At 45.3% G+C, this 9,526-nt stretch overlaps 1 protein-coding gene across 1 annotated transcript; it reads right to left on the bottom strand.

Annotated features, from left to right (window-relative positions):
- Positions 1-1,509: 1,509 nt before the first annotated feature.
- Positions 1,510-8,955, bottom strand: LOC145408237 (uncharacterized). The gene is made up of 2 exons (XM_080278996.1): positions 8,116-8,955; positions 1,510-1,655 (listed from the first exon to the last, which is right to left on the bottom strand). The coding sequence occupies exon 1, from the start codon at positions 8,953-8,955 to the stop codon at positions 8,119-8,121; it is 837 nt and encodes a 278-aa protein (XP_080135122.1). The 3' UTR covers positions 1,510-1,655; positions 8,116-8,118.
- Between the last annotated feature and the right edge of the window lie 571 nt (positions 8,956-9,526).

Here is a 9,526-nt window from a genome sequence, read left to right as displayed (position 1 = left end):
AAGAGTGCTCATCTCGTCATGCTTCCTGTGGCGGTCGCAGCTCTACGCATCACATAACCCTCTTGCTGTTGGATGTTCTGTTGAGCATGCGGTTCATTCTCAAGGCATAAGTGTACCAGGCTGATCTTTACTCCAGCCCACCTCGCCCGTTAACATGTGTGTAGGTCTTCGGGCAGAAGTTATGCCTGAGGGAGGAAACAGCAAGCTTTAACTCCGAGTTCGTGAAACGCCATAATTCCCTCACTAATTATAAACTATACAATGTTCCAAAGTCTGGACTTCACAGTGATGTGATATTTCAGATGGAATTACATCCATGTATGAAAAGGCTGAGTATTGGGAAAGGAACAGTTTCGGGCGGACTTTGACTGTCATCATATATATATATATATATATATATATATATATATATATATATATATATATATATATATATATATATATGATGACAGTCAAAGTCCGCCCGAAACTGTTCCTTTCCCAATACTCAGCCTTTTCATACATGGTATTCGCATGTTATTTCTATTTATACATGACGAAGGTCCAAGTCAGGCTAAAACTAATGTATTTTCCCAATACATAACACTTTCACACGAGAGTATAAATTTTATGTGCCGAACAATATTCTGTTTCTATGTCCAACCAGCGATGCGCTACGGTTGTGGGGCCACACCAGAGGAGCACCGGTTAATGCTCCATGAGCCTATGTAAACAAGAGATTGACAGTCAGGAATGGAGGCTCATTTTGTCACACAAACACAGATAAACAAATCCCATTATGGAAGAAATTCCTCACAGCCAGAACCACATTCCTCCTGTCTTTCACACAAATACCATTATACGATATCAGCTACAGTAAAGTTACCTAAACCCCAAAATAAAATCAAACGGTCTCCAAACTATATACTTTCAGTGAAGACTCTTGGGCAACGTGATACCTGCATTACATTGCTCAACGTGGTCCCTCGTAACCTTTGTAAGCCCATGTTGTAACACTCAAGGTTCCAAACCATTAAGTACATGAATGTATGAGCCTAACTAGCAATTTAAATCAGGTGGCTGCATTACAATCGGTAACCATGTGAACCCTACGTACTCCTAAACCAGAGACCGATTCAGACATCCATTCACTAGAGCTGATGCACTGGACCCCTTTCATCTCTTACTCACCCTTTATTATTAGCATTAGAAAGTGGGCAGCCCCTCTTCCTTCTCTCCTTCAGAGGAGGCTGAGCACCGGTGGTATCGTCAGCATCAACACGAGGTTTTGGCCACTTATACAGCGCCAAGCAGGAGTATCAAGCGTAAATCAGTCGTGCTTTTCACTGACGCCTCAGAACCTAGGAATCAACTTGGGTTTGTTGCAGACGTGAGCAGGCCACCTCTCGGAGTGCAGGGTCATTGCAAGATGAAGAGACGTGTTAATTTACGACAATTAGGCAGGTCCTCTTGAAGTAGCGACAGCGTTAGAGCTTCTTATTTCATGAAGCAGGAGAGTATTTAAAGCCAACCCTGAGGAGGGGTTAAGCTGTGAGCCTCGCCAGGATAATGTGTCCGGATAAGCATGAAGTTCCATTCTCAGTGATACACTAAGAAGAAACTTGACCAGTAGTACTCGATAGAAAAGCATGACTAGACATACACTCTTGCACAATCTGTGGAAGAAAAAAAAATGCTCATTAGCCAAATTTATTCACAGTACAGGCTTTAAAAAATCAGAGCTCCAAAACCCTGATAATGGTTAAAATAAGTTCATATCTCGCACCAAAGTTTAAAACAAGAAAAAAAAAAATCCTGCATTAAAAAAAAAATGCGTTTCCTTATCCGCCTGTCTAGACGGTATTGAATTGAATTTCTCCAAAGCGTGGCCCATTTCAATAGCGGCATTCAGTGGACAGAATTATATTTTCCAGTTTTTCAAAAGGCGAGTTGGCGGGAGGTTAAAGTTCGCGCTGAGCTAGAATCCGTCGCCTCTCTTTAATCAGCAGAGACTTCGATGCTCAGATAAGTAGTGATCTTTCTCTCTGAATGTTATTACTCGATCCAAACCTTTCTGATGATTACCTAAACCTAAAAAAGCAAAAGTACACCAGAGCATAAATCCATATCACATCTAATCTCCGTTTCCTCCACAGCAGCACAAACGTGTCCATAGAGCGGGGTTGGGGCGAGGAGCGCAGAGGAAGGGAGGTGGAGGAGAGGGGATGGATGGAGCCGTAGGAGGGGAGAGGAGGGGGGGGGTAGTCGTTCAGGGGAGAGTTGCTTAGTGCGATATTTGTGCAAGTGCTGCGCATCACACCCTTGTTTGGCGAGTCAACACTATGCTTCCACCTCATGGCAGATTTGCACGTTTCTCATTGTAGGGTGAACTTTCTTTTCATTAACACGTGATGGTGCTGCGAGGGAGAGGGACTTGCATGTTATTGGTTATCGTGGGTCTGGCGGGTGGGCAGGACAAAAGCGGGAGTCGGGCGGGATACGGCCCACTGCACTACTTCGCTCCAGTGATTACCGCCGCGTCCCGACCCTTGCTCTCTCGGCTTCTTCCTGGTCCGCCCTGCTCGTTTGAATGCTTTACCATAATTAACAGTCTCCTTTTGCATGTGAGAACAATTCCCATCAATAACTCATTAAGCAAGGATCGAATTAAGAGCCAAGAAACGCCATTAACATTTAATAAAATCTACTCATGGAAGTCGCCATCCACAGAATTTCACTTCCCCTCTTGTCAGTCCTCAACGAAAGCTAGAGAGCCGAAGTTTGCTTGTCCGGCACGATATGAGAGCAGGAAAAATACTCGTCCACGCACGGACTGGCATTCTGATTTATGCTAAGGTTAACCGAGATCCGAATGATGGTTAGCATTTTTATGATGGCCATGCACCACAAAACATTTTCATCTTCGGCAGTTGATGCCTCTGATGGAGCAAAAGAGAATTATTTTGACTGGATCCGATGCCCCCTCTTGCGAAGGAAAAAAATTATTACCGGTATCGAGCAAAGGTTCAGGATCCACTAAATATCATCGGTATTCGTTGATAATCATTAGCGCAATAACAAAGTATTGCATTCAAGCCTTGCTTACCATCTATCCATCTGTGGGCCGATGGATGGATGGAATGGAATCTCATCTGCATAAATCCAAGTTGCAAAGCTTGTGTTATGCAAAAAATATTCTTATTCCAAACTCTTGCAATAAATAATAAACAGTAAATCTAGGGTCTGATGAAAAAAAGAGTAAGTGAAGTAGGTAATAAGATTCACTAGAGATGTGTAAGAATAAGGCTGAGTGAAGTGGATGTGAGGGAAGTGGCTTAGAGTGAGAGTCGATGTGTGTGTGTGTGTGTGTGTGTGTGTGTGTGTGTGTGTGTGTGTGTGTGTGTGTGTGTGTGTGTGTGTGTGTGTGTGTGTGTGTGTGTGTGTGTGTGTGTGTGTGTGTGTGTGTGTGTGTGTGTGAAGAGATACGGAAATGTGAGAGGATGGATGAGAGGATAGGGAAGAGGGTAAGGAGTAGCAGAGAGAAGGAAGGCAGAAAAGAAGTGGCGAGTAAAGGAAGTGAGTGTAAAATGACAATGAAGAAAGGAGTGGTACCGAAGGAGAGAGAGAGAGAGAGGAGAGAGAGAGAGAGAGAGAGACGAAACAGTATGAGAGTAACCGAGAGGGAGGTGGGGGGGGGATGAAGTGGCAGGAAATCGAGGTGAGGAGTGGGGAAAAGTGTAGTGTGTGAGTATAATGAGGGAAGAATGAAAAGGGTGGGACGGAGAGAAAGTAAAGGGAGAAGTGTGAGAGGGGAGGAGAGGCACTAAAAGAAAGCAGTGGAATAGAGAAAAGGGAAGAGAAGGCTTGGTGGAGAGAGACCGTTTGAAATATAGGAGTGGTGAAGAGGAAAGCGAAAGAGTAGAGAGGAGGGGGAGGGTTGAGGAAACAAAGGGATGGAGAGGTGGAGGTAGATGGGGGAGAAGTGAGGCAGCAAAGGACCTAAAACGCGCAGGTAGGGAATGGGGGAGGAAGAAGTGTAGAACCAATTTAGTCCAATGGTGGAGATACTGAGGGAGCAAAGGAGTAGAGAAGTGACGGCATATGAAAGAAATAATAAACATAAGGAGGCTAACTACAGAAGGCCCACACTAGGCAGTCTGAGAGAATAAGACAAGGATAGTAAAGAAGAGAGGAAAAATAACTGGACAAGTGAGGAGGCAAATATAGAAGTGTGTGTGGAAAGGATATGGATGTGGAGTTAGGTGGAGGGGAGGTGAAGAAGAAAGAAATGGGAAATTAAAGATGGAGGAGGGACAAGTGAGAAAGGAAGAAACATAGAAGTAGAGGAAGAAATGATGGAACAGAGAAATACAGGCAAATGGAGGAAAAGTAGGGGGATGGGTGGGGGAATGGAATAGATAGGTGTATGTGAGGGGTAAGAGGGTGGTAGATGAAGGATGGGGGAGATGTAAGAGGACAGAGTGATGTAAACAGTAAATGTGGAGGGAGGAGTGATGAAGCAAGGAAATAGAAAAGTGGGTAAGCGAGGCTGAGGGTGGAGGTAGATGAGAGGAATGAGGATATATGGAGAGAATGAAAGCATGGAGTGAGGGTGACGGCAGAGGGGGAGAGGGTGCAAGCCAACTGGGGAGGGGTAATGGTGGGGGAAGATGTGGGATAGAAATGAGAGAGTAAAGAAATAAGGTGGATGTGGGGGTGAATAAGGGTATGTAAGGGTAGAGGTAGAGGAGAGGCAGTAAACAAGGGAGTGGAGTAGATGTTTCATGAGAGGAGGGGGGAGGGACGTAAGGGTGAGTGCAGATGTGAAAAAAAGTTAAAGCAACGAAATAAAGAGGCAAGTCTAGAGGGTAAACGTACAAGTAGGTTTGGGAAGAGGGGTGAGGGTGTTGGTTGATAGAGGAGGGGGGAGAAGGAATGAGGGGGTATAGAAAGGGAGAAGTGGATAAGGTGGGAGGTGAGGGTGAGGGGGGGGGGCTGAGGACACGTGCCGGCTGCCCTAGTGGAGGAGCCGGGTGGTGGGTGGCCCTGGGTCCTTTTATGCCCCCCACTCCTCCCCCCCTCTTACCCCTCCTTCTACCTCACCCCCTCATGCCACATCCCCCCTCTTACCCACCATCTCTCTCTCCTCCCCTCCTCTTATCCTCCATTCCCTTCCCCTTACCTTCTCTTAACCCCCCTCCTGAAGTCCTCAAATACCCTCTCGGTCAGTGAAGTAAAAGGTCTGGTTTTAAAAATCTGGCTCAAAAAGGACCATATCCAGGCATTATATTAACAAAAAAATCAGGCTCAAAGAAGGCCATACTGAGGTAGTTTAAAAGTCTGGCTCGAATTGGACCATACAAAAAAAATAAAATAAAAATAAAAAAATAAAAATCTATAAACTAATTTGCCTCAAAGTGGACCATATACAGGCACTATTTAAAAATTCAGATTTGTACATCATAACCATTTGAAATTACAAAATATAGCAATGCGCTTCTCTAACCGTCATTTCGTACATTATATCAGCTTATGGAATTAAAGTAAATCGTTTCAAGCCACTTAATTAAGGATAGCAATCAACATACCAACACAAAGGAAAGTGAAAGTGAGTAGAACCTTACAGTTAAAATCACAGCGAGGCAAGTAATACCAGTGAATGGCGACTCCTTGTTACTGCCATATACTTCAATAAGATTTCATAGAAGCCCCATTTATTTCAAGTTGCCCAAGAAATTCCATCAACGCCATCCACATTCACTGGGTCATTGAACACAAAGTACACCAAATTTGATCTATCAGCATATGTGGGGCAGGATATGTTTTTCTTTCCCACGCAGACCACCCGCTATTCTTTTGGGGAGAAATGCGAACAAAATTTATGTGAGCACATATGTTGTTGAGCGGTGGGGTAGGGAGCGGCCGCCACGGGAGCCGACCCACACAAAGGGTGACCGTTGATGGAACAAACTCCCCTCCTCCCTTTACTTCTTATTTCTGAAATTCCAAACTTAGATTGTGATAATGAGCATGAATTTAACGAATGAGCACTTTGTCAGAGAATTATTAGAGCAGGACAAGGATCACTACCGTATGTCTCACTGAAGTCTCCGAGTGTTAGCGTTATTTGATGTGTACCGTCTATTCGTATCTTTAATATGTTGACGAGATATAACCGACAACGTACTTATACATGCAGGCAATCCAAAACATATCCAATTAAAAACCTTCTTATCAAACATGACGGCCACTGAAGTAAGTATATTCAAAGTTAACCTTTTCAGTATCAGGCCACATATTACATATTTCACAGAAAGCTGAACCTACTTTTTTTCCATTCCTGTGTCAATTCTAGGACAAATTTCACTTTCTCCTGGGCTTTAGCAGGACGGAAGCCATTACCTTCCCCTCCCAGGTGGGAAAGGAAGGTGGATATCACGACATCCGTCCCTTCGCTGGGAGAGATTAGACCGCCGGCAAGGGCTTAGGTGGCCTCTCTTCTCGACTGGGATTATCCATTTTTCCACAGCGCCATGGCTCAAGAGATGGAGGGTGCGATAATACATATTCACCGTTACCTCGCCAGTTTTCTTTCACGCTCCTCAATAGCAAAGGGTATGAAAGAGAACTCGTCACCAACATTACTTACCTGAGCCTAGACAGATGACATTACACTGCTCAACTGATACACCCTACACATCATAGAGTCAAGTTTTCCTACCTTATAAAACTGAAGGTTATCCTCCCGTCATGATGCTTTCCTGAGACTAAAACACTACATTATACCAAACTAAAAATTACCACATTAGAATTCTTGCCACCAAATACTGGATATCATACACACAACAACAATTTTCCCTCACATCGATACAACACTATAACTCTGCCACCTGCACTGCCTTCCCACTAACAACTGCTACTCTAGCTGGGTAAGTCATCATCACTGTATCTCACTATCACAAACACTCACTCTTTCTTCACGTAGACCTACTCATATTATTTAGATATGTCATGAACTCATATCTTACATAAACTCCTCATTACGGTATCCAAAGCTCACTGCCACACTCCTCTCCCTACACAAAGCAACAGTTTCATTATTTTAATTTTTTCTTGACATGAATGCAAGTACACGAAAAGCAAGTTTTCACAGAAGTATTAACATCACCAAACTAGGTGCATCAGTCAGAGAGGACAATGCTCTATACTGCACTGTTATCACCTCTTCCTCGAAGCTCTGTTTGAAATCAATTCGGTTACCTAAAGCAGAGGTTCTCACGATTGCAACCTCGCCTAACCTGTTTCCTCCCCACCTCGAGCATGACTCCCCCTCCCCACCCCGCCTAACAGTACCCCTCTCAGTTGTGCCTGGCCCGTCTGAGGTGCCCCACTCTGCCCCGCTGCTCAAGTTGTCCCCACACTATAGCCTAACCGTCCGTGTTTTCGCAAGCACTGAACCACTTCACCCACAATGCGACTTGTATATTTCATTCTCTCTGCTGCCAGACGATTGGTCTGAGCTTAGCAGAACCCCTAAAATGTGCCGTTAATGCAACTTATTTATTAACATCTCCAGCTCGATCTGTCTCCCTGACCTGAATAAAATTATCTTTTGATAACAAAAAATACAACTGAAGCTAAATATACATAAAAAGGTTAACCTAATAGTCTCTTCCTTTTTGTGCCAAATCGTTTTTACTGACACCACTACGTGTGTCACCACTGTTGGTGCGTGACGTGTGCTGCTGTAACTAGCCCAACACAAACACTACCCTGCTGGTTACGATGATCTTATAACTAACTGCTATAGGCACGTTTCTACTACCATACAATCGTTCAAAAACCACTCTGCAACTGGAACTGAGCACCATCGATGGTTATATTACTGACACTATTCTACATGAGGCTGGTCACTAAGAAGCACTGCTGACACTCATTCGTCCATTTTATCTTGGCATGATCGTTCTTATAACACAGGTTCTCTCATGACAGCTTAACACCAAAATGCCAGTGTAATGTTGCTATCAAAGCACTGTTGCTGGAAAACATTCCTACACTATATCCTGCTAGTTACACTTCACACATACACTTAAATGTTGCACAGTACTGTACTTTGTCTTCACTCACAACACTGACCTGCTAATCATACTGCTGCCACAGCGCGATGGTATCAAGAAGTTCCTCCTCCTCCAGCGTGGTGGTGGTGGGGTCGTAGGAGTCCAGCGACTCGAGTGTCTCTGTCAGTGAGGGCGCCGTTGTAGTCACAGAGGAGAACACATTGGTCACGCTGTTCACCGTCGCCGCCGCCTCCGGGAGAGAGAGGGTGGAGTCGAAGGAAGGAGTAGGTGAGGCCGCAGCGTCGCTACTGGTGGGTGACACTGAGGCAACACTCATAGGGTACACTGACGCGGCTACTGGTGATATGTTCTCGCTGTAGTAGATACTCGGGTACTGAATCACGTGGTACTGTGTTGGTGAAATGACTGTCGTGGGCGCTACTGCGTTTGTGTACGGATGGGAAGGCGTGCTGCAGGGTGTTGGCGACGACTGAGAGGGAGACACCAAAGAATTCGAGTCTCGCAGAAGCTCCTGAAGAGACCGTATGTAATCCACTGCCTGTTTTAAAGTTTCTACCTTGCTGATTTTCTTGGCCTTCGCGGCGCCGGGGATGTGCTGACGAAGGGTGGCGAACCCGTTGTTGACTTGCTTGACACGATTTCTTTCACGGGCGTTGCGCCGCGCCACTGCCACGGGCGCTGGTGACATCACATATCCGACACCAAAGTTGATGCGCCTCTTGCACTTCACAGGATCAGGACTGGGCTCCGATAATTTTCTTTTCACTCCCGTCTTGGGTGGTGTCAGTGTTGCAGGCGAGGCAGTAGTGGTGATGACAGTGACGCCCTTGGTGACGGTAACACCCTTGTGTGGCGACGGCCGGATGGGCACCAGGCGTTGTGTGGTGGTGGCCGACATGCTGGTGGAGCGACGCGAGTAGCACGAACGCCAGGATTCTACTAACTACCTTAAAATTCGTAGTCCCTCTATTTGTAACCTCAGTGGGTTAAGCTCCGCCCACCGAGTAGCCGACTTCTCCCGTACATACTCCTAATAAACGCCAAAATATAAGTTATCTGCTGGAAAAGAATATCGGCTTGGAAGTCCTAATATATATGTGGTTTCACTGATGTAACGTACAAACGAAGATAATAAATGAATAAAATGAGAGGCGAATTAAGGTGCTCCTTGGCGATATCTGGCTACTCTCCCTGGCGCGTGGCTGGGCGACTTGGCGTGTGCCACCAGCGTGGGGGACCCCGCTGCACCGCCGCGCGAGTACTACTTCCACACTCGCTCAAAACACCTAATGTCCACACGCCACTAACGTCTCGCACAAGCCAGACATGATTCATATTGTTCGGTGATCTCTTATATGCATTTCATATGTATTTATTTCTATCGACTGCTAAAGGGTCATTCAGACAGAAAACAACTATGCGCCAAATATTCTTAAGAGGAAGGTTTCGCTACTACGACCTCAGAATAA

This window comes from Coenobita brevimanus, chromosome 76 (assembly GCF_032717465.1).
Source record: "Coenobita brevimanus isolate Jiangsu-jjx chromosome 76, ASM3271746v2, whole genome shotgun sequence".
NCBI classification, from domain to species: Eukaryota; Metazoa; Arthropoda; class Malacostraca; order Decapoda; family Coenobitidae; genus Coenobita; species Coenobita brevimanus.
This window is presented reverse-complemented; position numbering and strand designations above follow the sequence as displayed.

What these genes read in the sequence shown, in the direction of transcription:
- LOC145408237 (XM_080278996.1), bottom strand. Translation starts at nt 8,955, where the DNA reads ATGTCGGCCACCACCACACAACGCCTGGTGCCCATCCGGCCGTCGCCA.